Genomic DNA, 27,935 nt, shown 5'->3' with positions numbered 1-27,935 from the left:
TACTTGTCTATAAAACTAGATGAGGGGACTGCGGAGATTCTAAAAAACAAGCGGTAAAATGAATACAATTAAGATATTTATAAATTCTCATCTGTTCAGGGCGACAATGGACTACCAGGATTTATTGGTATCTCTGGAATCTCTGTAAGTATACATTTAGATTTGCATCTAACGTATCAACACTCGCAGATAGTTAAGCAGCTACAAAGTAAATATACCGATTGACAAGCAGATCGTGCAAGATCATGAAACACTGTTCGTACGTTGCTGAACAAGTATAAGTACATCAAACAAAATGACAGACCTTTTTTAATTCCAATTCAACAGGGAAAGCCCGGTGCTCCAGGTGTGAGGGGTCCGGATGGTCTCGACGGATGCAATGGAACTGACGGAATAGCCGGAGCTCCCGGCAGGTCGGGTATACAGGGTTTACTAGGTGAGCCAGGTCCTATCGGGGACAAAGGATTTCCCGGAGAACCTGGCGATGGTGGAATTAATTCAGTTGGAGTAAAGGGGGAACGAGGAACTCCTGGATACGACGGAAGTCAGGTAATCTTGTGCGAAATAAGGGATGGCGGGGCATGATGGGGACATTAAGCTTTGTGCATAAGTAAAACACATTATTTTTACAATTTAAGTATCATGTCAATTAGATATATGATCATTTACGGCATTCACGTTTAAATCAATTTTCATTGAAAATATTATAAAAATTTTGCACACTTCACATACATCCGTTGGATCCTGAAACAAGAGGTATTTAATTTTAGTACAGTGACATACAGACAAATGGGCACAAATGCGCGGTATCTTTGTATTGGTCTACGAATATGGGATGAGGTAAGATGGGATACCGTTCAACGCTACAACTATATCATATTGATATAAACATTTTCTATCGTTACGATTTTTTGAAGACCAGTCATTTTGACTGGATTTGGTAGAAATAGCATCGGCTTAACTTCGGTAGTTCTAGTTTTAACCAGTATCGACTCATCTTGCCCCAGTAGCTCATGCAAAAATAAAATAAACAAAAATTGTGACAGGAATATGAGCTGTGATTAAAAATTATGCTCTCACTTGCTGGTGCACTAATTTCAGCTGACATTAACACCTGTATTCAAATTATCATGTTACAATATTATACCAATGTCACGCAACTATTTAGATGGAAAATTAGAGCAGAAGCGACGAATTTTCGTTTTTTTGCCTAGCGGCGAAAAAGCGTCCTTCATCTATAATGCAACTCGGGTGGCTGGCGGCCGGTGAAAGACACTAAACGTCGTTTATACTCTCGTTAATTGATGTTATGACACCTGTCCCGTCTTGCCCCCGTCACCGTTTTACCCCGCCCGCCCTTGCTGAAGAGCACCCAACAAAAATTGCATTATACAATGAATGCATGGATTAGCTAATTGTTTTTCAAAACTCTTCACCCGATAACAAACACACTCCTTCCTGTTCAGGGACATACAGGATTTCAAGGTCTTCCTGGAAGTTTAGGAGCCCCAGGAGAGACCGGAGACACTGTAAGTATATATACGGTTATTGTTGTTGTAAGCGTTGGGACTTTATTATACATTTTTTAAAATCAGGGATACATGGGAGAGCCTGGACTTCCGGGACTTCAGGGTGATCGTGGAGAAGACCGTTGGGGGGTTAAGGGTACCCAGGGAGAAACAGGTGACACCGGTGACCAAGGTGAACCAGATAATCAACTGATCAGACCTGTGACCGACGTATTACAGCCAGGTGCTACCGGAGCGACCGGTGCTAAAGGGGATCGTGGAGATCGTGGACCGAAGGGAGTGCTTGGTTGGAAAGGACACGTTGTAAGTCTTTACCCCTGAGATGAACTGAACAGTACATGTATCCAAAAGACAGTGAAGAAGCTTCCATATTCTGTAGCTGCTCTGGACTCACTGCATTGCGTATGAAATAACGGGTTGTTAAACTATCATTTTTTATCGGCACAAAAAAGCGTCCGCAACAGTCGGTGATACGCGAGAAATAAATATTTCAGGGTCGACCTGGAATCATAGGTCTAAAAGGATTGAAAGGTCATCGAGGTTTTCAAGGCTCGAGAGGAAAGCAGGGGATCGTGGGCACGCTAGGACAGCCTGGGGAGAAAGGTTCAAAGGGCGCACCTGGATTCGAGGGTAGTCCTGGAACTGATGGCTCCAAAGTATGTCTTACCAAATGAAACAGAGGAAAATATCTACACTTGTATTTTGCTGACAATGAATTGAATACCTCTGTATTGCTTCTGCGCAGGGTGAACAAGGTGAACTTGGTAACGCTGGTCCTCCAGGAAAACAGGGTCCCGAAGGACCCCGTGGACTTTACATCCCAGATCTGGACGAAATAATTCAGGGAAGCGTTGGAAAACCAGGAGAAACCGGTCAGTTTAATTTGTAAGAAATATTCATGGACACTGTCCTTGGCATGATGCCTTTGATGGTCTTGCGTGAATATACTCGATGAGCTAGTAGGGTAATAAGCTCAATAATATAAGCAAACTTTTAACACTTACGTGATCGTAAATAGTTGTCTTCGTGCGAGTCCAAGAGAAAAATAACGATGAACTTCTTTTTTATTTCTTACGCATGACTATCGACGACCGCGTAACGTGTTCCCGTTCACGTCATCCTCTTTTCTTCGTTTAAAGTGTGTCGTGTGATGCTCAGTTACCGGGATATTTCAATTTCAAAAACTTGCCCCTATGCTCAACTAGCCTCGCCCTACCTTGAAATACGACTTCTTCCAGGTCCGCCTGGTCGGAAGGGAGATCCAGGATTATTCGGGTTGCCCGGAAATGTCGGATACATCGGGTTGCCAGGTCCACCAGGACCTCCAGGTCCGCCTGGTCTGCCTGGACCAAAGGGTAAATCTGTCAGAGGAGACCCTGGTGATGACGGTAAGCAATGAATCAGTTTCTCTCATTTTTTACGTCACATCCGTAAGTATGTTCATTAACCGGTTGACTGGTACGAATTTCTTTCAGTTTTCGTGCCAAGATTGGTGACAGTCACAGACAACCGACCAAATTAGACCAAAATTAGTATCCGGGACTTTTTTGGGTCCCTGATTTCATTTCAGAACTTATTTTTTGAATTTGCCTGCTCCTGAGAGTTAAAATAGGGATGACACAGGGTCAATTTTCAATTTTATTGTGAATCTTGTTATATTCAAATTCGAAATTTGGTGTACCTGTAGGGGTTTTTGGGGTTTTCAATTCCAATGCAAAAGTTATTCCCTGAATCTGCCACCCCCTGAGGGCGAAAATAGGGGTGAGCCGAATTAAATATTTAGTTTTATTATGAATTTTTTCTTGCTATATTCAAGTTCGACTTTTGGTATACCTGGAGGGGTTTCAAGTATAGCCGTCACCATTTTGGATCCTCCATTTTGCAATTCTTCTATTCTGATAACGGATTCATCATTAGTAACCCCAAAAACCGCCGAGTAAGAATTTTCAAAAGACTTATTCCACTTCTTGATTTTTTGGTACGAAGGTGCTGAGGCCTGGTCGTAATTACCGGTATTTGAAGCCACCATTTTGAATCCCTCATATCGAGTTTTCCAATTCTACTTTCGAATTCGGATTTAGGGGCCCCCAATACGGTAGTGTACGAATTTTCGTCCAAATCGATCGAGAAATTAGTTATTAAAAAATATGCATAAATGCATCATTACCAGCCAACCGGTTAAATGCAAAACGATATTGACTGTTTTTAGGAGCTCCGGGAGTAAGGGGAAATATCGGACCGACCGGTTTTCCTGGACCTCAAGGAATAATGGGAGCAAAAGGCTTTCAAGGTGAGACGATCGTCGGCCCGCCCGGTGAGCCTGGATCACGTGGCATAGATGGATATTGGGGATTCGCTGGTGATCGCGGTGAAGATGGTGCTCAAGGTAATTCAAAAATACAGTCAGCACCTTTACAAACGTATATACTCATCGTAATTGCTTTACAATAACCACAGCTACTCGCGCTAATATTTTTCTATCAACCCAGGACCGAAGGGATCCCCTGGAAGAGGTGTGCCTATAAAAGGACCTCAGGGAGAAGTTGGACCACCAGGACCACCTGGTCCCCCAGGAGTGGACGGTCGACCAGGCCCCACAGGATTAACGGGACAGAAAGGATTGCGAGGAGATGATTGTGGCATCTGCAAACCAGGTAAAAACTATTAATTTCTGACTATTTGTATTAACTTGTACGTACAAATCACAAAAATTTAGCATCAATGGTCCAATCATTGAGGGGGTTCCTCACCCAAGAGTGTTGTATAACGTTCACGATTTTCAAAAATTGTATGGTTTGCGGAGTAAGCAAGGGAAAAAAATTGGGCAGATCGGGTTTAGAAATAGGCAATGTCAGCTTCGATTTAAAAAAAAAAGTTATATCGTAACATGAAAATTGTAGCTGCTACGGCTACCGAAGTTATGGTGTGCATAAAACACCGTTGAAAACGGTAACCATGTTTTCAGCCAAACGAAGTATCTGAAAAAGAAAAACCAAAGATCACTTTAAAGGCTAAATAGATGAATCCCTCTATCCTCCTGTGGAATCGATTTTCAAAGAAACGAAATTTAGTAGAGATATGAACTTTTTTTAATTGGTAAGTCACATTATCTGGATTTTCAGCAGTGGCTTCAGTTGCATGTGTTGAACGGACAAACGTTCACGCAAACAAAAAAAATTATTTTCGAAACTAAGAAACTCCCTTAACGTATTTTGATATGACAGGTATCCCTGGCGCAAAAGGTGAACGAGGAGAGTCGGGCACGGATGCTTTCCAAGGCCCACCAGGACCTCCCGGTTTACCTGGACCTCGAGGATACGACGGACCTGCTGGTCGTCCTGGTCCGATGGGACCAAAGGGACTCCGGGGTATGCCTGGTCGTTCTGGGCTCGCAGGTATCCAAGGACCAAAGGGGGAAAAGGGAAAAATAATTTGGCCGGTCGAATCTTTAATGAGAAGCCCGCCTGGCGAACCAGGATTCAAAGGTTTCCGTGGTGAGGAAGGTCCTCCAGGGCCACGGGGCTATCCCGGTATCCCAGGTGACTATGGGCCGACCGGATTTAAAGGAGATAAGGTAAATAAAAATAAAATAGTAGTATAGTAGTATCTATTATGGATCATTAAAATCATAGTAAAGATCATTTTAAATCATTGTAAAAATAAACTCTACCATAGGTAGTATTACACATTTAGATGAAAGACCATTTTTGTAGAGCGTTCAATTTTCTATAAATATCGACTTTGCGTTTGGTTAAACGATCTATTGTTGATAAGATATGACCATTTTTATACGATACCAAATTCAAAATGGAAAACTATGATGAGCATAATCTTCCCGTTAATATTAAGAGCTCATACTTGGTGAGTACTTTCTAGAGGTACCTAGGAACTAGTTTTCGTGTGTCGGTTCCAAAAAAAAAAAAATACTTGATTTTTTTGACCCACCCTAAGTCTGGGCATGGATATGCATAGTTAAATTTGGAGCACAGCTGGTTGAATCATGGATGACGATAATATTTGCTAGCGAGTCTGACTTGTATAAAGACTTTCAGAGCTTGAAAATTGACTCTTCGGCTCAGGAACGAGACCTCGATTCCATCAGTAGGTCTTTGGATTTGGAACTGTGGATAATGGGTATTACAGGCAATTCTTAAATCACGTTGGTGCAATTGGGCTTTGTATTTGTCTAGAAAAAACAGTTTATATGTCTCCATCGATCAGAGTCTAGAGTTTCAAGGTCTGATTTTTAAGAAGGTGGAAAGCGTCTTCAAAATCAGCCCTCGAAATGTCGCCGTCTTTTCCACGGTCTCTTTTCCTCGTTACATATTCTCTGATGTCGTAATCTGAGCCAGCTTCATCTCTGGTGAATGTGAATGCTCCTGGTTTTCTGCCAGGTTTATTTTTTATTGGAGATGGTGAAATTTGAGCACTCTCCATAGCTTCAGACTTTTGACTTGTTTCAGCAATTGTAATTCGAGGGGGATTAGCAAGCTAATATATTTTGTACATCTACTGCACAGACCATTCAAACCTGAAATCATTTAATTTTTTCTCCGTAATATTCAGCTGATATCTCATGCACAGGCTTACACTTTTTATTATTAGGGATTAGTTGTTGAAAATTAACAATGAAAATAGTTTAGAAATTAGTTTTAAAGATTTACTTGTTGGCCAACATTTTTTTAAATACTAGAGCACCTTACAGATACGTGTTTAAAGTACAGTCATACTTTCTAGCTGTAATGAAAAATTAAATATACGATTTCAGTACTTAACTATTTTACTTTATTCGAATCAGGGTGACTACGGTGATGCAGGAAGACCGGGGCGGAACGGTGTGAACGGTTGGGATGGTTTACCGGGTGCCAAAGGTGACGATGTGCTAATTCCGAAAGAATATCTCGTGGGTGATCCGGGACGTCCCGGAGAGCCCGGTATGCCAGGAGATCAAGGAAACATGGGACTTCGAGGACCGCCGGGATTGTCGGACCCTCGCCAAATCACAGATAGACTCAGAGGAGATCGCGGTCCGAAGGGAATGCCTGGCGATGCAGGTACGTAGTTAATCCTTTGAAGCATACATTTTTCTTTGCAGTCAAATTCCATGAAACTGGGTACGCAAGGGATTTCCGGGGTCGCTGAAAACGAATCCAACGTCAGAATTTCAAAATTCAAAATGGCGGATCCAATACCCAGTGAACACGTTCATATAAATTTGATGGCAACATGGTGTCATTCAATACCATGCTTTACATAAGATATGACTCATTATTTCACACATAGAAAGAATATGGATTTGATGTCAACATGATCCTCCTGAAGTCAATTTGGCATAACGCTGACGTAATAAGAACGGTTAATATTTTTATTCGTAACTATATCTTTAATGTGACCTTGTGGTGACATATACCTAGCATCCTCCGGAAATAATGTAGTGGAATGGAACACATATTTACACCTTACACAACAATATCACGCGATACAAGACACTTGAAACTTCAACTTAGTACAATACATTACTCAGATCTACTTTACACTTATGACTCAATTGTAGTAATACATAACAGAATTATTTGGTAACTTCTATACGTATGTATATACTAAACTTGAAATGTTGCAACAGCTACGAAAAAGGATACCATGGATAAAAACGAATCCGACGTCAGAATTACAAAAATGTGATATGAGGAATGGATTCAATGCGTTTTGCACAAAATGCTTGAATGTATCTCGCTGTTTGCCGCTGTTGTCCGGACTGACGACGAAAACGTAGCGAAATTCTAGTTCCATCTTCGTTCCGGGTAACGCAAAGAGCGAGATTCATATAAAAATTTTGTGAAGAATACAGAATATGCATTCTGCATATTGAATTTTGAAATTCTGCCATCAGATTCGTTTTCAGCGAACCCGAAAACACAAGATTACTGAGTTCCGCTTTTCTAGACACCATAACCTTCCCAAAATTACATTTATTGCATAAAAACACCTTGTTCATTTATAGCGCTCACTATATTCGTGAATTCATCACAACCCCTGCGAAAACATCAACATCGACATCTTAAAAGTCGAATTATGCAAAAAAAATTATCACGATATCTCAAAAATTAAATGTAAATCTTAAATAACCCATTCAAAAAAGGTGTCACATATATATGACGCTGTGCCACAAAGGGTTAAAAGATAAATAACACTTCACTTTACACTTCTTGAATGCCTAAATATGTATAATCAATTAACTCCTCCATGAAATCCAATTACAGGTCAAGACGGATTGACCGGCTTGCGCGGGTTACCTGGTGATGAAGGGCCAATTGGACCTCGGGGGAATAGAGGCCCAGCTGGTATCACAAAGCCAGGTCCCCCTGGATTCAAAGGATATACTGGAATACCTGGTGATCCGGGTCCCCAAGGCATCTCTGGACAACCAGGACGTGAAGGATTGCCAGGTCTACCTGTATGTAAATACGCGTTTGAATTTCTCAATCCGTATACACATCGACGAACCTTCATCTTTAATCCGTATACATTCATTTGTAGTCCAGTCAAATTAACAAAAATAGAAAAATTAATCGGTATAAAGCTATAAATTTGTGGAGACCTTCATTTCGGTATACTTTTGAAGAAAGCTCGCAAGAAAGCAAAAATCCTGACTTCCACGGCCCAACCACCATCTTAAAAATAAGGTGCTCCAATCCAATTTTTTCATCATATTTCGATAACCGTTGAACCGATCGCGATAAAGATTATTACAAAAATTAAAGCTCATTAAACTCTCTGTAAAAAAGGTATAATTCAGTTGTTTTTTTTTCACTTGACTGGACAAATGCTGATATTTTACATCAATAACCCGGCTTTATACGTATGAAACCTAACAGGGTCCCCTCGCGCAAAAAGGAGACCATGGTGCACCTGGTTTAACCACTTACTACGGCGAAGTAGGAGAAATAGGACCAACCGGACAAAAAGGAGACTATGGCGATGCTGGTTTCGATGGTCTTCCCGGAAGAAGTGGTGAGCCAGGTATCAAAGGTTTCAAGGGTCCGAAAGGTGCTCCCGGATTAGAGGGTCTCCCTGGTCTTCAGGTAAATAAAATGACATAATACCATCCAGAACTTCCAAAAACCTTTATAAAATGACAAATAAATTCAACCATTCGTTCCAATCAGGGACCCAAAGGTCAAACCGGATCCAGTATTCAAGGATATCGCGGTGAACCTGGCGCTCCTGGCCGCCCTGGCAATCGCGGGATTTACGGCAATAAAGGAGCCAGAGGTGATGAATCTTAAACTTATTCGACATACATATGGGGCAGAATTATTCAAGTGTACCAGGCCCAAAGTAAAAATTATCCGATCAAAAAATTGTACCCCCTCCATCTCAGTCTATATTTGTCGAAATGAATTAATATTTGATGCGAGCAGTGCCACCCAATAGAACAACAGTTAGCCCAATTCTCAGCCCGATCGGATAACTTTTTTTTCGGCTGGTACACTTTATTCTGCCCCATGTACAATACTAGATATCACAGTAGTCAGGTGACTAATATATACAATTCTGAACTATTTTCAAAAAGGAGAGGCTGGTCAGCCTGGATTCGACGGTATGAAAGGTCTGAAAGGAGAGATTGGATTTACCGGATTCCGAGGAGAGATAGGCGACTACGGTCCAAAGGGTTACACGGGTATGAGTGGTCCTAGGGGACAACCTGGTCTACCCGGAGAAATTGGAGATGATGGACCGAACGGTATACCTGGAATGCCGGGTTTGGATGGCCGACCGGGAATAGTCGGAGTGAACGGACTGAAAGGGGAACGTGGAATTACTGGTCCACCAGGATTCGATGGACTACAAGGCCCCCCTGGACCAAAGGGTGACTTGGGAGATTTCGGTGAACCCGGGCAAGATGGTCCACCCGGGGAATCATCTTTCAGCGGCCCGCAGGGCGATGTCGGAGATGCTGCTGCGCCTGGCGATGTTGGTTTTCCAGGGCTTCCAGGTATAGATGGGCGTCTAGGGCTGCCCGGTGAGCCTGGCCAATCGTTGGACGGTTTCAACGGTATCGAAGGATCGCCGGGTGATGACGGCTTCGACGGACTCGACGGAATAGACGGAATCAAGGTAAGTAAGAGTAAAATGACGAAATACGTAATGTTACTTCAGTTAGCGCTACCAATTGAAACTACACGAATTTGAATAATGGGTAATTTACCGTTATTTAGCCGCTAATTAGTCGTGACGATTAATCTTTTGCCGTTGTTGAAACTGTTTTAAAAAAATCTAAGGCTACGCCAACTTTATGATAAGTTAGCGTGATCTCACTGAAATACGCGTGAAGGAAGAATCGCAGGAAACTCGAACTAGGCTTAGAGTTTGCCGTTCATTAGCCGCGACTCAAATCAATTGAGAGAAACTCAACATTATTTTTTTTCTTTATTTCTAATATGCAATTTTGGCTGCCCGACTCCAGCTAACGCAACCAGACTAATGAGTTATCCGAAAAGATAGAGTCGCACGATCCAGGGACTAGGGTCAGAATTTGCCGCTCATTAACCGCGACTCTAATCAGTCGAAACTAGGAATAATTTTTTTTTTCACATTTTAAAACGCACTTTTGGCCACCCAACTCCATTTAGTGTAACCGCACTTAACTCTTTCTTCTGGGGTAAGTCATCAGAATAGTTACGATATCTGGTATCGGGTGACCAAAATTGCATTTAAAAAAGAAATAATTTTTTTTGGAATTTCTCTCGATTGTCACGACTAATTAGTGGCTGAATAGCCGCAAATTACCAAATACTTCAAATTTTTATAGTTTCAATTGGTAGCGCTAACTCAAGTAATCTCAATACGTGCTTTGTGGGCGCCTTCATTACATACACTTACCTAGCTCATCGATTATTTTTCAATCCTCATAGGGTGAAATAGGAGATATGGGTCCTGACGGTCCGAAAGGGGAGCAAGGAGAGAAAGGTTTTCCAGGTCGACCGGGGTCACCTGGTTACTACGGAAGACCAGGATTGAAGGGGAAGACAGGCCGAATTGGACCGGTGGGACCACCCGGCCCGAAAGGAATTCGTGGTATAGAAGGAGATCCAGGAGAGATGGGACGCCCAGGTATGGAATTCAGTCACAACTACACATGAGTAACTGAAACTGAATTGCTACTCGTAAGGAATAGAGTCCCGTGCAGATATCATGTGATAGCAGCCGTGCTTATAAAATGGGCCAGTATCGTTCCGATATTTGTGTACCGATATAACGGCCCCTGGTTCAATGTCGGAAGTAGTACTAAAGGTCAAAGATAGACGGGCAAAAATGGCGCAACGTTGGTTTTGGATCGGTACTTGCAACAACGGTTAAGAATTGGCGTACAATAACGGTCAAAAGTTGGTTATACATCTGCAAGCCAAGCAACGGCCAAGTCTTGATTTACTGTATCTGATCAACGTTGGCGTCAGAGTTGCAGCCGATGTACAATCATCAAAGTACAATAATATAATTGATGTACAATGACACAAGCGAAGCTGCAATGAGCAATGGAAAAATTTGTGTTTAAACTTTGTACAAATCTCGGCTTATGGTATTTTCGTTATGTTCATGTGACGAAAAGTTACTATCATATTTCATACATAACTACAGCGATAAAAAACCTAAAAGAAGTGATCTTAGCATAAGTTTTACAAAGTTACGCACGTTCATATGCGAGAGTTTGGCGTAACAAATTCAAGCGTGCGACTAATAATGCGAACGATGCGTCCGTCCCGGGTTAGAATTCACTACCGAAAGTCTAGCGGCGTATTTCTAGGAGTTAAAAGTGTTTCCATTAGTAGGCAGTTGAACTATGAGTAGATTACTCACTGATGAGCATACGGCTGATGTTCTAAATGAAAAAAAAAACTATGTTGCCAACTTATTTAGAAAGTTTCTCGTTTTTTCAATAGTAGCTTGACAAACACATGTTGGCCCAGCATCGTTTTCCAATGTCCGCTCACAAATTGGCAGCGTTACATTACAATCCTGGCCCATAACAAAATGCCAATGTTGCGCCGATCAAACAGAATCGCACAACGATATTGGCCGAACCCGGCACCGTATTACGATTTCTATACGGAGTATTGTGTAACTGATCTATTACGGTGTGAAACACCATTCGCTTCTATACAGGAATGCCAGGAAATCCAGGTCCCAGAGGTTTACAGGGATATCCTGGTCCGAGGGGCCGGAAGGGTGAAACTGGAGATCCAGGATTCGTTTCGTTCTCCGAAGCTGAAAAAGGTGATGTCGGAGACACAGGAATGAACGGTTTTAATGGTCGTAAGGGTGAACAGGGGGTAGAAGGTCTACCAGGAAGGCAAGGGCAAAAGGTAATGAAAATAATGGTTACCGGACGGAGAAGGAAATTAACTTCAAACTTCGGGTACTGAGACATTTCTGACGATCCTTTTAGGGGCAACTAGGAGACGCTGGATTGAAAGGAATGGCAGGGTATGACGGATTCAGTGGCAGGAAGGGAATTCAGGGAGATCAAGGACCACAAGGACAACAAGGTAAAAGACTTGACTTAGGCGAACTCGATCGAACTTAATAACAAACAACACCATTGTTGAATTATCGACATACTTGCTACTCAGGCCCACCTGGACAATTTGCCGAAAGGGGCGAAAAAGGAACGCCAGGAATCGATGGCCTACCAGGATTCCCCGGTATCCCGGGACAAAAAGGAGCTCCTGGAGAATATGGTTTGGATGGATTCCCCGGTTTGAACGGATCGCCAGGGCCCGTGGTTCAAGGAATTAAGGGAGAAACGGGCGACCGAGGTTCGGAAAAAAAAATTACAACTAGAACAGAGAGGAGCAGCATCAATTACATTTTTCATTGAATTGCCGGTTTAATTACATATTACTTTGAGCATTGTAATTGTATTTCATTTAACTACAAATGTTGAAAATAAGTAGTGATTAAATTCCTTATCATTTAATTACTAATTACTTTGAGCATTTGTTCCAAAACAGCATCGATTACATGTAATCGATGACATATAATACCATTACATGTAACTGATGCTCAAAATAATTTAATTACATGTAATTGAGGCTCGAAATAATTCAATTCCAAGTAATTAATGCCCATAGTAATTGAATTACTTCAACGTAATAAAGCTCGTTTTTTTCATTTTTTTATGTGGTGGTGGGGAAATCCGTCATGGAGACTATGAATTATTTTGAATATTTGTAGTTAAATGAAATACAATGACAATGCTGAAAGTAATAATCATTGAAATACAGTTTAATTACAATACTTAAAGTAATTTGCGCCCAAAATACGTATATTACAAATTGGCCGTCTTTGAACTAGAAGAAAAATCTTCACACAGTTTATACCGGTTTTCAGGATTCCCTGGGCGTATGGGTATTCCGGGAAAAATCGGCAGACCAGGAGTGGTAGGCTATCCGGGCGAATTAGGACCAAAGGGATACCGAGGAGAGCCTGGGTTCTCTGCATTCAGTGCCAAAGGACAACCTGGAGATATCGGTTTGCCTGGATTGACCGGTCGTGATGGGGCGAAGGGTATTCATGGTGAACCGGGACTAAGTGGATTCGATGGCATGAGAGGAATTAAAGGAGAGAGAGGAGACGTAGGAGATGTCGGATTTAACGGATACCCGGGAGAACCAGGACCACAGGTATTACAGAACAAAATTTCAATGCAGGCTGAATCCATCTCAAATCATGTAGGCCAGCAGAGATCATCTTCCAGAATTGCTTGTAACTGAAATATGTTCTTCCTTGGCCAAAATAAGCCGACAAGTGTATTTTATTATTACCCAAATTAATTTTTCACGCCTCTCACCGATTTTTCAAGATTATAAGGTAAATATGGGTTTTCTCTGATATTTAACGATTCATTTCCGAAAAAATGATTGCCAATTTCACAAGCTTCGAGATTTTCTAAAACTTCTTATTTTGGAATACGTAGAATCTCACACTCCGTCGAATCATATAGCAGAATCAAACAAATTAGCCAAATTGCAAAAACTATAGCGATTTGAAAAAAAAAACCAAAACAAAAAGACGTTCTTCTGAGAGTTTAGTATGGTTTGGTAGGGAGTATACACTATATACCCTATAAATGGCAATATCGATTTATTATTATTATTCGATATATTGATTTTTTAAAATTACGCTCCTGAGTAGTATAAGAAATAAGAAGGCTTGCTCCATTGAATATAATTCAATTCGTCACTTCACTGCAATAAATCCGCTTATTTTGGTCAAGTATGACCTCCGCTGGCCCGCATTGTTTGACATAGATTCAGCCTGCATAAGATGACTAAATAATTCTTTGAAAAATCTAAGAATAAATCAATATTCAATAGAAAATATATCATTATCGCTGTTTGTTACCACGATATTTGTATGTAGGGAAGAAAAGGAGATCGCGGGCTATTCTTGTTCGGTCAACGCGTTTGGCCTGGGGTTCAAGGTGATGCCGGAGTAGAAGGATTACAAGGTAAATAAAAGGATGCAATCAAAAAGATTAGTTTCCACGCTCAGGGATTGAAAATAACTTTCCTGGGATAGGTTTGCCTGGAAGCCCAGGAAGCTACGGAGAGCCAGGTCCAGACGGCCTACCAGGGCTTCCCGGAGAGCCAGGAGAAACAGGTCTACCTGGCCTTGAGGGGCCTCGTGGAGCATCTGGTGCCATGGGTAAACCCGGACTTCCGGGTCTAGAAGGACCTCGAGGTTTCCCAGGTACGTAGAAATATGAGCTGTAACATACGTTTTTTCTTCAAATTCAAAATTTGACAAACAAATTTCATAAAAAATCACCTGCTATCGAAGGACTACAGGGAGCAACTGGTGACGCAGCTCCATCACCTCCGGGTCCCAGAAGCAGAGGTTTCTACTTCGCAAGACATTCGCAGTCAATGATGATTCCGGAATGCCCAAGGAATACAGTAAAATTATGGGACGGATACTCCTTACTCCACATACTAAGCAACGGGAGACCACACGGTCAAGATCTAGGTAAATGCATAGATCATTAGATAATCGTACAAGTTAAGAAATGACAGATTTATCAATGGTATTCCTACCTACCTCATGTAAATACGTAGACATTAGTAACATGAAAAATTCTGCAGGCTCAGCTGGAAGCTGCCTAAGGAAATTCTCGACCCAGCCATACTTGTTCTGTAACTTAAACAACATTTGCGACTATGCGAATCATAACGACTACAGTTACTGGCTAAGCACATCTGAGGAAATGCCAACTATGATGACGCCAATCCAAGCTCCGGAAGTTAGAAGATACATATCCAGATGTTCGGTTTGCGAAGCACCGACTAGGATGATTGCAGTTCACAGTCAATCGATGTCAATACCAACCTGTCCAATTGGATGGGATGAGCTATGGACCGGTTATAGTTTCCTCATGGTATGACAAATTTGCGATTCTTTAAAATTTTCATGATCATTTAATAATTACTCCACTGTAAACACAAGAGGAAAGTACTTGTTTGACTATTTTTTTTTTTTTTATATTTTTTTTTGGAAGGATGGATTGGTAATAAGATAATAAAATTTAACGACGTTATTAGGCATACATTTAAGCATAATACAAAAAATTATTGTCGACAAATATTAAAAAATGGCGACACTGGAGCATTTTTTGCAGAACGTACGCTTAATAACTTCCTTAAATATTAGGTTTTTCTTGGATCCAAAAAAAAAATTCTCAACTTTATAGGCTTTTACAGCGGTGTTACCCCTTGATCATGCTCGTGTGACAAATAAAAAGTAATAATTTCTTTTCCTTTATTTCTTTTTCCATCTCATTTTACCAGCACACCGATGTTGGAGGACATGGCGATGGTCAATCATTGGTATCACCTGGATCCTGTCTTGAAGAATACCGTGCTCGACCATTTTTAGAGTGTCAAAGTATCGGCAGGTGTAACTCTTACACAACAGCGTCTTCATACTGGCTAGCCACAATCGAGGAGCGTGATATGTTCAGAAAGCCACGACCAGTGACCCTCAAGACTGATGTGACATCCCGTATAAGCAGGTGTGCAGTTTGCTTGCGTCAGTGGATCAGCGATGAAGGAAGGTCTGGTAGCTTCAGATTGGACGTGGCTAGACCACCGCCACCAAATTTCACAAGATATCGCGAGTTAATTCAATCCCGACCTCAAGTTGAGCCCAGTCCCTCAGACAGACCAAGAGAATCCAGGGTACGTGGTAATCCTCGGAGACGTTTGCCTTACGGTTATCGCAGGAGAGGAAGAGTCAATCGCCGTCGTCCAGTAGGTAATCCATATAACAGGGTTTAATTGAGTGATTTTTAAGTGAAAATAACCAAAAATAAAAAAATTAAAAAACCGCATGATGTATGTATAAATATGAAACAAAGTTGTAAGAAGGAAATTACGATACAATACAAGCTTTGTGTATAATGTATAAAATATAACATCTGAATTCTTTTTTCCCGTCATAAACTTAATTTATACTATTTGAATTTAAATGATTTATGCTCGTCCACTCGTAACCGATCATTTCTCTTTACATAAAATATACTATTATTATACGTATATGGATACTTACGCATGTGTCGTACTAGTAAAAAATGCGACGATATTGTGCCATAAATGATATTGTTGATCAAACTATACCTGTAATAATAACGACTGCCAAATACCCTGTTAGAGTGCCTGCGAATTATGAATAACTAAATTAATATACATTATTATATTATAATTTTGTTAATGTAACTTCAAAGATACAATAAAGATATTTTATATCATTAGTTATAATAAAGGATTTGAAATTTCACATTTTTCTGCCGATTTCATTGTTTTTACATGTGATAAATCTTAAAGAATACAATTCAACTTTTCTCCGTCATTTCCAACAACTGTGTCTAAAAATATGTTCAATCACAATATCTTCCTATTTCCTGTTTTCTTGTCATTTGATGATCTTCCATGTTGCTCCAGCTATAATACTATGACTATAATGCTTATTATTACAACTATTATTATAACTAACTTTACCAATAAAATCTGGGTATCTGTATATGTATAGGCAAGTTTTCGGTAGTCATACTTTTATTTCCACTACAATAAAAATATACTTTGGATGCAGGGGTAGATTAAAATTAAATAATCCAAGTCATAAAATTTACGAATCGTATTAATTCTCTATTCGTGGAAAGATAAACGATGTTTACTCATTGTTCGAACTCCGCTTACTACGCGCCAAGTCTATAGGGTTTACTAGAATTAAAAATACAAATCTATGCAGGTATTCTAGTAGAACCATCAATGCATGGATCAATTGTTGATTGTGAAAAAATACTTATAAGTTGGTGATTTCGAATTGTATAAAAACCACTTCCGCCCTATTATAACTCGACTATTGATACTTCTGTCAATAGTTGAATAGAATAAAATTTGAAATTTTTACGGTGGTTGATTGAAGGACAATCTCGCACAAATAATCCGTTACTATACAGTTTTCCCCAACGTTTCACTTCAGTTTCAAATGTTGAAAAAAGAAAAAACGATATATATATGTATATATATTCCCTACACCCCTGCAAATAGTTATAATAACGCAAACGATATCGTATCTTAAAATAGAATTTTCGTTGTGAATTTAATACACCGAGTAGTTTCGTAAAACGTTGACAATATAAACACGTAACAATAATAATAATAATCAAGTGATTCTAAAACCTATAAGAATTTTCTTCACACGGTTCTTCAGAGAAAGAATAAAATCTGTTCACTATTTATTTTACGTACAACAAAGTGCATATCGTACGTCGTATAGGAAAAATTATTAATAAATATACATAATGCATCCATATTATATTTATATTTATAAAATTATTCCTCGTTAGAAAGCACATATGATCGATCTATCTGCGACATAACTCATATATATATATATACGTACGTATAGACGTATATACATATGTACGTATATATCTATCTATCTTATCATTCATATAACAGATGCCGTCGAGAATTAATTTAGTGCACATCTGATAAAACCCGAAGAGCAAATTACTGAGCTATGCAAAATAGAAGGTAAATTTTCTTTTGTATAAGTATATATATATTTATCTATATTTTTTATATGCATATATATTATAAACATATGTTTATATTTATATTTATATATTTTTCACATATAAATAAATATATATATATACACGTATATTTTTGTATATCTGTACCCTTACTATTGAATAGAAATATGCATATGCCAAATGTTCAATAATATTAATAATATTAATTTTACAAATAATAATAATCATAGATATAATGATAAAGCTAACAATATAATTATCATAGTAATGATGGTTGTAATAATAATCGGCGTAACAGTAATAATTAATAATAATAGTTATAATCATATTAACAACAACAAGTATTCTTTGTCATATTTTGGTTGCAGATTCTTACAATCACAAATATATTATTTATAATACAATATAATTATTATCATTATATTAATAGTAACAATAACAATAATAAGAAATAATAAAATAATAGTAATAAAATAAAATTATTAATAATAATTAATAATAATTAATAATAATAGTAATAATAGTAATAATATTCGAACATATGTTATTTTAAATTAAGAGAAAACGTGATAGTGCTCTATTTTTGTGTACAATTATTAAACCTATAAATAGTTCTATGTTCAACAGCCAGTGGTATATTAAAGTATACCTTTGAGGTACCTACGTAGTTTCTTTCAGTGATACCGAACACAATATAGAGTAATACGTGACACTTGTAGCGCGAGTGTAACAAGTAAAATTTTGAAAAGATGTATTTTACCTGGTGACCCATTACATATTTAACTTCGGCCGAATTTGTCATCAATTAATTAATCAATAATTAAAGATAGAAAAGGGCAAAAAAAATATAAAAATAAAATCGTGGTTTTATGAGAAAAGATATTGTAAGTATTTCTTGTATATCCAATCCTCTCGCATATATGTATCTATTTATTTCAAATTTGAATCAATAAATTCGTTGGCTACAGTTTGTTTATTTAGACGATTTCTTTAGTTGTGCCCCATGTTATTCTTTATAGTATTCAGCAAATACGTATCTGCATACTGCCATATAGTATTTTGGGTATAATACAATAGTATCCGTATTACGTATATGACGTTTATGTATGATGCACGCCGTGGGCCAACATCCTCATTTTCAACATTTTCAGATATATATTAAATATATATTTTTATTTTCCGAAGTTTTGGCCCGCAGTCACTCGGATAATAGTTTTTGTAGTAGGGATGATTTCGGATCACCTCGTGCCACTTCCTCCATAGTAGTCTGAAATCATTAGTTCATGTGGCTGTTGAATGGACAAAAATAAATTTCTAACAATACGCTTCTATTGTTTACCACAGGAGCACAGTTGCAGAACTGAAGATTTCAAAATAGATCTCGTAATTACCAAAATCTTGATGACAATGACAGTAATACCAAGACTGATAATACTAATAGTAGTACTGTCAACAGTGGTGATAAAAATAATTACGATGATGACAACTGGTCTAAGAATATCAATAATAACAAGTGTAACTGGAAACAATCGCTTAAACAAATATATATAACTGATAGATACAAATATATCAGTAATAATATTATGCTTATCTTCAAAATTTAAGGATAAAAAAAAAAAGAGAAAAATAAACAGAAAGAAGCAAATATCGTTAAAAATCAAAAGAAAAACTTAAGATATTTCAAATAATTTCTAATAAAAAACTAGTATCCTAGGCTACCAGAAGCATAACAATTGCTTGAATACAAAGCGTTATGTGTTAACGTGAACTCTAAAACGTTTGGCAATGAATGTTTGCTAACGTGAATCCATCCTAAAACAAACTCTGAATTAGTTAATATTTAGTAGCGTTACAACTTCAGACTATAACTGAGCTCTTAAGGAGAGATTAGATTTTTCGAAAGTCTTCATTTCCGAATACATTTCTGTCGTTGTATGATATTATCTACGTTAAACGTTTGGGTTCGAAATTACTCATTTGGCGAATGTTATAACACTTTTTCGTTAACGTTAGTTTAAACGTAAACGAGAATAATTTTATACTGAATGGTTATATATCTATTTTCAAACTCTTTGTACAATCATCAATCTACTATTTCCGTTAGGCGATGAATCTACCATTCGAAGAAAAAACTGGACCCAAGGTGCAGTGATTATAAAAAAACAGTACAATAAAATTTTTTCACTTCTTAGATCTTAGAGAAAAAAATTCATAACTTTGGGTAAAAAAATATTGTGCAAGTTATAATAATTCACGAGAACCATAATCAATAATCTATCGAAGATAGCAAGTCTATTAGCAATACGTCATTTGATATTAAAGATCTGAAATGCACTTACATTGCATTCGAATTTATTGAATTTGTGTATAGCTTCAGTTTGGATGATTCCGAGCATTAAAAGTTATTGCTTTGATTGAAGTAAACATTTGCGAATGTAAAAGCCACCTACTGTTCTGCTGTGCTACGAATCAATCAAGCCATTTGGTTCGGTCTCGTCAAATACCTAAACGGCATAATCTAATACTCTTAATAACAATGCCTTATAATTTAAGACCTCGCCTACTACTGCAAAAATAAAAAATTGAATTTTGCATGCTCCTATAAGCATGCCTAGTCTAGTCCAAAACGGAATATTATCACCTGATGTTATAATTAGATTAAATTTCAATGGAGTAAAAAAAATTGATTTTTATTTAAAAACAGAACAAAGACTTACTCTCTCAAATGACAATCAAACTTTACGGTTACAATACTTTTACTAAATTATAGCTAAAGCCTTCTCGATACCATCACCCACTAGGCAAGGAAAAAATGGAGAGGGACTGTCGTAAGTTCTTCAGTGAAAGACTTTATGAAGAACTTAAGAGTAAACTCAATAATTTCTATTAAAAGTGTCGTCAATTTCTCATGGACTTGCATATGTATATTATGAAAGAATTTCTCAAATGTGCTAAAAACTCTCCATTTTATTGCCTCGTTTTGTTAATTAAAAATTCTTGAATGATAATAGATACGTGAAAAGAGAATCTCGAACCGCAAGATCACATGTAGTTCAACGATTCTGAAGAATAACTAATAGTACGCCAATGGTAAACATACATTCAGGAGTGGCAGTGTGAAATAATGCAAAATAAATTGTAACGTGCTTTCAAAACTGCATATAAATGAGGTCCACAAGAGATTGTGGTTGCTGATCATTTATCGACAGCAATAATGCAATTGTAAAATTGCAAGGTCAGTACCACTTGACGAGAAATGTTATTTCCAATGATACCCAGAATTGTTCTATTGCAGCAGCAAAAAAGAAAATAAAAAAAAAAAAATGACACGGAAAAACCAATTTCGACACAGCGAGAATAGAAATCAAAGTGAGAAACCTGCTTCAATTTTCAAGAAATGTAATGAATTTATGAATCATTGTGACACTTATACTTATTGTGACACGAGTACTTGTGTTATGTGAAATAATGTTGTTAAGCGCATGTACTGAATTCATTAATAAATTAATAAAATACTTAGCTAGCGCAATAAAAGTTAGTGAGGTGTTGTGTTCGTGTACACATATCGGAAAAACAAATCTAGATGTTTGAAATGTATACTGTTATCTGTAGAGAACAACATCGCTTTAGCAAGATTTTATGAAACTAGACTAAGTGTAAAAGAAATCGACTCGTGATAATCTTTCAACTATGGAGAAATTCAAAAAAAAGTGCGTGAAATCCTAATGAAGATTAAAGTGAAATTCAAACAGCTTTATACTCGGTATGGACTAATGAACATGTCGTGCACAATAAGGTGTGAAGCCAAGCGAAGAGGGAAGACAGAGCATACAAAATCAAAATACGAAAAATAATTGTCGGAAGGGTCTTACCCTGGAGGAAGAGGGTGCACTTCCAGCACTCCCAATGGCCCAGCTTTTGGCGGGGCCATCGCTAACCACAGCCTCACCTAGTGGGGACATTGTAACACACGCGTTACCATAGTCTTTTTTATAAACGATGCCTGCTGTGCACGTCGACATATCATTGCCTGGCTTGATAAACGGTTTCAATCGTGAAAATATCATTCAAACCTAAGGTACAAAAAGGTTTTCATAACGCACAGCTTGATTCTAACTAGAGTGGAGAACTTGATAAAAACTCGAATCCATTCAAAGGGTTATATACCTTAAACCTGGCGTATTACAATTGTGAAATTGATAATCACAACGGTCTCCACTCAATAGAGGACAAAGACAATGAAGCTGAGAGCCTAGTGTTTGCCAACACTGTATCAATAGTATGCATACACACGTGATGTATTTCTAAATCAATTATCTATGCTGTTATGTATTGTAAAAAATAATATGCACGTAAGCCCGAGACAAAGAGTGTAGAAATAAATCACGTAAGAATTTACCGAATTTTGCAGGTCTCTTCGAAAGTATATTTTATTTTTTATTATCTCCTTTTCCTCGGATTACGAAAATGTTCAAGCACATCTTTCAATACATCTATACATCAAACCGTAACATAAATTTTTAGATTATTTAAAGAGTACTTATTAAGCTAAAGGAACATGCGAATTTAATAAAAATATGTGTACCTGCAGACGACATCTCGTAAGTTAAACCAAGGGCGTCGAGGTCTTCCGCAGAAACTTGACCAGATAAATTGTTTTGGATGTTGTTTGGTATCCTTTGCTGCTGCTGCTGCTGTTGTGTTCGAGCACCAACAATAGCTCTCAACTCCTGTCGAACAAACTCTGTCATAGTCCCACCACTTCCCGTATTACCTGAGAAATAGAGTCAATAATAATTCATACCAGAATTTTGTTTGTAATTTTGTTTTATGTAGAAATTTTTTCGTAGAGACATAAATGCTGTGAACATTTGATCATATTTAATAAAGAAGCTTTCATATGATGATTTTTCGATGCAAGATCTAACAGTATTAGTCATAACAAATGTGATATTCTTGTGCGCTAACTGGGAATGGCGCAGAATTATACTGCTGTGTGTATTGCAGCACACATGGTTGGGTAAAGGTAAGTGCGTCGTAAAAATCGTAAAATTTTTGGAACATGGTTGCTTGTTAGGTAAGGAAATTGAGAAATTATACATAGGTAACATTGATAAACTATAATGTGTCAGAGAATATTATGGTTCTATATTTATCAATTTCACTTCTAAAGAATAAGATATTAAGCACACACATATAGAGAGAGAATGAGGGTAGATTTAATTTCCCATTTACACGCGTATCTACCATGGTCCGTATATATTTAATTCCCTTATTTACATATGAACGAAACTTTACGTAAGTAAACTGATCATACTAACGTTATTTTCATTGTTAAACAAATAATCAGTGCCTAAGGGTTACATATGCGTACATTTGCCCTGACAATTGCCAAAACAGAACATATTAAACAAACATTGAAACATGGAGGTGAATGGGATGAATGAGAAAGCTGTAAACATGTGATTTCATGATTATTTTTTTTTTTCATATTTGTTTCTTTTTTTTTTCATTCACTCTACAAAAGAGACACATGTGTGCTATGACGGATATACGTGAGAGACGCAATATAATCAATGATCAAACTTTCATATGGAAAGTCAATAGGCTCAAGTTATATTCAAATTTCATTGCTCTACCAATCTCTTCTGTTTTTCCCACATGATGAGATATAAAGTAACAAAATTTCACGTATGTCCGCGAATGAGAATAATTTCTTGTACATAGAAACGTTAAGAAAACATTTTCCAAACTGTTCATATAGTCTCGGCTGGACAAATTATCTAAATGACAATAGGAGATCGACATCTGTAATGAAATTTCCGTATGCATGCTTCAGTTTGGAAATTGTTTATAATCACAATCACAATTTGTACACATTGACAGATCAAATGAGCCCGACGCTGGTTTGCGAGTATATTTATGTATGTCGTTATTTACATATGAAGTTGAGATGTAATAATGTAGCGAATTGGTTAGTAGAGTATTAAATAAAAAGAAAGTGGAGTGGGTGTAACAATGACACAATTGGTGCTTGAATTTGAATGACTAGTGCCATGCAGCAACATTTATAGAGAACCATATTCAAAATATAATTTCAAATTCGGTTATTGGATTTCGGTGCAACTTCCAATCATCAACTGATCGAAATAATCTTCTGCGTTATTCTCCATGAACCTGTGCATTGAAAACCTCTTAAGAAGCAAGACTCGAGTCCCATATATCGTTCAGAAAACGTAAACATGATCTCTCTCTCTTCCTCTGGACCATATTGGCGATTAAAAAATATGCAAAGCCACAGGTTGCAATGATAGCGTAACGAGATATGATACAAGGTGTAATGGTAGGATAAACACAAAGCTTTGTTAAAATAAACGCAAGTACTGTAATAATATTTTGGGTAGGAAGAAAATGCGACTGAAGATAAGGGTAATGGCGATGTAGTAATGGTCACATGACGTAAAGGGTCACATGACTTACCACCCATTTGGTGACTGTTGGGATTGCCAGGAGGCAGAGGCCTGGTGTTCGATGTATCCCCAGGCCCCGACGAATAGAGTGAAACGGACGCTCGATCGTAACAAAATTGGTTATTCTGTACTTCAGTGGAGTTGAGTGTGGTGTTTGAGTGATAAATCATAGCAGGGTGTTGATTCGATAGATGTTGGGTGTTGGTGACATTGTGTTGGTTCAGCGATGGCTGAGATGGGCAACCGGAATGAGGATGGCTTGGCGACAGAAGCGGCTGCTCCTTATTCATTCCCCCATAGTGCCTCGGCGAATTTATCCCACCTGTAACATCGGTCAAATCTAGCTTCTTGCATTTTATGTATACTTAGCTTGTCAATTACTATCAAACAGACAAAATGCTACTAATTGCAATACGTCATAAGTTCTTTCATCAAAATTAACCATTCTTATTTGCAAACCAACCAACCATTCAGAGCGCATGTTGCAAATCAGTTAGGTTTGACACAGAAGAATAGCGTTTTGGTAGTCATACGCAGTCAAATAAAGTTCGATTGAAGAATACAGAATATTTCAATGACGAAAGTAATAAGATGCCCAACAAGGAAGAAAGAATGTAAAACATCGAGTAAAGATAATTTTTTTTCTATACTTACCCAATACAGAAACTATATCTTTTTTTCTTTTCTTTTCTCTTTTTAAATAGCATTTTTCACAAACCATTCAACAATTGCGTTTAATTTTTATTTATACTATAAGTACATCCAGCTGCACTTTCATTACTGTATATTTATTTTCCTTTTAACGAATAATCTCACAAAGACTGTACTTGACAAATTGAAAATGCTCTAATAAAACTCCATACAACTTGCAACAAAGGTGTGAGAATATACCGCGTTGTATGGCCGGAGATCATGAATATAGCGCGGTTTGTTGCATAAATCACACATCACTCTTTTCATAGCTTCTAAACGAAGATATTCTCTTACCTGATGGTTTCATTGTCACTGACACATATGTTCATTTAGAATCATTTATTAAATACGTGTCTAAGCCTACCTATTCATTTCCTACCACAACATGATATCGCTTTTGGGTGATAATTTTAATTTCTGTACGACAAAACGTTACTATCTCTTCTGCAGTATTGTTTTCTTCACCTAGAGATTGTCGACAGACAAAATTACCTGGCAGCTGTGTCGTTGCTGATGGTGTTGATGTAGTTCGCTGAAGTCTATATTGTCCTGAGGGATTCGCCGCGCCCGCATTAGGAACCGGAGGAAATTGACCAGCGGTAGGTGAAGCAGCTGGCGGTGGAAATGTGTCTGCAGGAAAAGGAGATTGCCTCGCCGAAGCAGGTGTTCCAGGTGATGGCATGGATCGTTGCTGTTGCTGCTGTGAGACAGACTGTTGCGGTTGTGGTCTTACCGAATTTACAAACATCCTTGGTCCGTTACCATAATTTCCCTGCATAAGTCAATTGTTTGGCATTGGACGCAACATCTTTGGCACTTCTAATTTTAGATACTATACTGTTTGTGTAAAATTGTTATTAAGAAAAATGATGTCCTATCACCTGAGTTACGCGAGGAGATAGCGATTGTGGATGTGAAAATGACAAAATACTAGCGGGCGAGTGTGGGGAGAGCCTCGCTGCCGCCGATCCTTGTTGCCCGTTATTGAAGTTGGTGTTCACAACAGAGCTGAAAGAATTTGAAACAAAATTGTCTTCATTCACGTAACCAAGAGCTGAAAGTTTCTATTTGGGTATTATCATTCATCGTTAATCATTAAATTAGGTCTTAACATCACTAGAAGATGCAATAAAAGAAGTGCGGAAACGTGTCGCTGAACTCACTGTTGAGGTAACGTTGAAGGGTGAGAATATGAATGAGTGAGACGATGCGTGGAAGGCAACTGGACGGATATTCCTCCATAACCTGGTGATACCTGAGAGTCGGAGACGCTCGATCGCTGAAAATGTGATTTAAAAAAGTTTTGACGAGATATCGAAACAATATTTTACCATACATTTACAACAACTGATCAACTATTAAATATTATTCATTGATTAAAAGAAAGCATTAATTCACCTGTAGTGAAACGTTAGGCGCCACTGTGTTGTTGAGTAGACTATCAATGTTATGAATGTCAGTCGGTAACTGGTCAGTGGCTGTTGCATTAGAAGGTATAAGGAGTTGTTGTTGCTGCTGTTGCTGAAGTAACCGTTGTTTAAGTTGCTGTTGCTGCTGCTGCTGCTGCTGCTGTTGAAGTTGCTTAGTTCTCTGCTGTAACTGTAGGTGTTGTTGACTGAATTGGACCGATGACTGCCGTACAGCATTCTGTTGGGCACTATTAAATCTTGCCCTTTGCTGCTGTTGCTGGTACATTGGAGGTGGCTGGTAATTATGGCCGGTTGTAACAGGAGTATTTCCCAACTGAAATTTGATAGATGGTGTTTAAAGATGGTTAAAGTTTCGATTGAAGAAAAAACTTGCGACAAAAAGTAAGGTACAGAAATAGAAGAGCGCAAATTCGAGGTTGATATGAATTGAATAATTTGGAAAAACGTTCCACAGAAAAAAAAAAAGCTACTCACTGTGGTAGAGTATGCGGGTGGTGTGCCAGGCATCGTTATCGTGGAAGACGTAGGGTTCACTGCAGTTTCGCATAGTATCAATGACTTGTGGATGGCGTTAATAGCAGCTATTTTCTCGTCTACAGCATTATTCTGTGGCGATTCGATGATGTCTAAAAGATTTATGATCGCTGTTGGATCTACCGAGTAAACATATTGACAATTTGATCAAGTATAATATACCCCGTTGACTGAGTACAATAAAGTCTTGCCTCCTGCAAATAACAGTTAAAGCTGCCATAAAAATTACCTGTGATTGTATCTGGCACAATTTCTATGACCTGGTCTAATAGATCAGAAAGTATGGGATCAGACCCTGAAGGTTCCAACCAAGTCTGCTCTACTTGAACAGAACGACGATTTTCTCCACCAGCAGTTCCAAATTCTGGATTCAGTGAACCCACTTGAGGTCGTTGTGGCTAGAAAATTAAATCTCAATGTTATAAAGAGTGAACAAGTAATTAAATGCTACATAAAACATGACAGAATCTGTAAATCGATAAGAAGTAAAAGAAAGAGGTATATAATACATGCTAAGTGACAAATAGACTAACCTGATTAAAAACATCATAGATATTAGTCGGATTGCGAGGTAGTCGAGGTTGACTTTGGATCGGAGTGGTTGTCTTTGTAGATGGATTACTGCCAACTGGTTGCGCATTAGGCCAGGAACTTTGCTGTGCTACCTGTTTTCGAGCTAGCTTTTCCTGTGTAAAATGAAGGCAATAGATTAAACCGACAAGCTTACCCCCAAAATTTCCATTCAATTCAAAGTTGACATCTATTCGCAACATTAAACAATATTCAGGTAATAATTTACCTGTGGGATTGCTGACAATTCATGGAGAGGTACTGAAGGTTTAGTTTTCGGTTCAGACGGCTGTTGTGCTAAAAGCCAGGCGAGCATTTTATTCTTCTCCCATAGCTTGCTGGTTGAGGCATTGGAGGACGAATTATTGCCGGAAGAAGTTACTTGGTGCAGCCTGTCCATCGTGCGTTTTGCAGCCAAATCTTCGTCTCCATTCTCACCTGGTCTCTTCTGACCAACTTGTAACTGGCCTACGTGATTGCCTGATTGTGACAGCGGTGGTGTCGGGTTATTAAATCCGAGACTTTTCAACAGAGGATCATCACCCCGATTCTGTAGTCAAAGATTAGAATAGGTAAGAAAATAAAAAAAATTAAAAAATAACAAACAAAA

The 27,935-nt window shown here is 38.2% G+C and overlaps 2 protein-coding genes across 16 annotated transcripts in view; one reads left to right on the top strand and one right to left on the bottom strand.

The window, feature by feature from the left end:
* Positions 1 to 16,364, top strand: part of LOC107223567 (collagen alpha-5(IV) chain) — a 30,765-nt gene extending 14,401 nt beyond the window's left edge. Inside the window, exons 3-27 of the mRNA XM_015663274.2 lie at positions 100 to 144; positions 328 to 549; positions 1,467 to 1,529; positions 1,596 to 1,832; positions 2,024 to 2,185; positions 2,275 to 2,401; positions 2,768 to 2,917; positions 3,739 to 3,915; positions 4,019 to 4,183; positions 4,754 to 5,103; positions 6,328 to 6,583; positions 7,790 to 7,983; positions 8,405 to 8,611; positions 8,696 to 8,801; positions 9,103 to 9,647; positions 10,445 to 10,643; positions 11,694 to 11,893; positions 11,977 to 12,076; positions 12,161 to 12,346; positions 12,921 to 13,213; positions 13,953 to 14,040; positions 14,112 to 14,282; positions 14,373 to 14,558; positions 14,675 to 14,967; positions 15,377 to 16,364. Coding sequence (XP_015518760.2) covers positions 100 to 144; positions 328 to 549; positions 1,467 to 1,529; positions 1,596 to 1,832; positions 2,024 to 2,185; positions 2,275 to 2,401; positions 2,768 to 2,917; positions 3,739 to 3,915; positions 4,019 to 4,183; positions 4,754 to 5,103; positions 6,328 to 6,583; positions 7,790 to 7,983; positions 8,405 to 8,611; positions 8,696 to 8,801; positions 9,103 to 9,647; positions 10,445 to 10,643; positions 11,694 to 11,893; positions 11,977 to 12,076; positions 12,161 to 12,346; positions 12,921 to 13,213; positions 13,953 to 14,040; positions 14,112 to 14,282; positions 14,373 to 14,558; positions 14,675 to 14,967; positions 15,377 to 15,865 — 5,211 coding nt within the window. The 3' untranslated portion in view covers positions 15,866 to 16,364. The remainder of the gene's footprint in view (positions 1 to 99; positions 145 to 327; positions 550 to 1,466; positions 1,530 to 1,595; positions 1,833 to 2,023; positions 2,186 to 2,274; positions 2,402 to 2,767; positions 2,918 to 3,738; positions 3,916 to 4,018; positions 4,184 to 4,753; positions 5,104 to 6,327; positions 6,584 to 7,789; positions 7,984 to 8,404; positions 8,612 to 8,695; positions 8,802 to 9,102; positions 9,648 to 10,444; positions 10,644 to 11,693; positions 11,894 to 11,976; positions 12,077 to 12,160; positions 12,347 to 12,920; positions 13,214 to 13,952; positions 14,041 to 14,111; positions 14,283 to 14,372; positions 14,559 to 14,674; positions 14,968 to 15,376) is intronic.
* Positions 16,030 to 27,935, bottom strand: part of LOC107223568 (nuclear receptor coactivator 2) — a 58,914-nt gene continuing 47,008 nt past the window's right edge. For 11 of the 15 annotated variants that reach the window (XM_046730753.1, XM_046730744.1, XM_046730743.1 and 8 more), the window contains 12 exons: positions 27,555 to 27,875; positions 27,289 to 27,441; positions 26,985 to 27,153; positions 26,696 to 26,874; positions 26,190 to 26,534; positions 25,955 to 26,070; positions 25,673 to 25,799; positions 25,284 to 25,563; positions 24,109 to 24,420; positions 22,214 to 22,402; positions 21,501 to 21,577; positions 16,030 to 18,895 (listed from right to left, as the gene is read on the bottom strand). In XM_046730753.1, coding sequence (XP_046586709.1) covers positions 18,827 to 18,895; positions 21,501 to 21,577; positions 22,214 to 22,402; positions 24,109 to 24,420; positions 25,284 to 25,563; positions 25,673 to 25,799; positions 25,955 to 26,070; positions 26,190 to 26,534; positions 26,696 to 26,874; positions 26,985 to 27,153; positions 27,289 to 27,441; positions 27,555 to 27,875 — 2,337 coding nt within the window. In that variant the 3' untranslated portion in view covers positions 16,030 to 18,826. The remainder of the gene's footprint in view (positions 18,896 to 21,500; positions 21,578 to 22,213; positions 22,403 to 24,108; positions 24,421 to 25,283; positions 25,564 to 25,672; positions 25,800 to 25,954; positions 26,071 to 26,189; positions 26,535 to 26,695; positions 26,875 to 26,984; positions 27,154 to 27,288; positions 27,442 to 27,554; positions 27,876 to 27,935) is intronic. The other 4 variants (XM_046730751.1, XM_046730755.1, XM_046730754.1 and 1 more) reach the window with 4 other exon arrangements.

Source organism: Neodiprion lecontei, chromosome 2 (assembly GCF_021901455.1).
Source record: "Neodiprion lecontei isolate iyNeoLeco1 chromosome 2, iyNeoLeco1.1, whole genome shotgun sequence".
NCBI classification, from domain to species: domain Eukaryota; kingdom Metazoa; phylum Arthropoda; class Insecta; order Hymenoptera; family Diprionidae; genus Neodiprion; species Neodiprion lecontei.
This window is presented reverse-complemented; position numbering and strand designations above follow the sequence as displayed.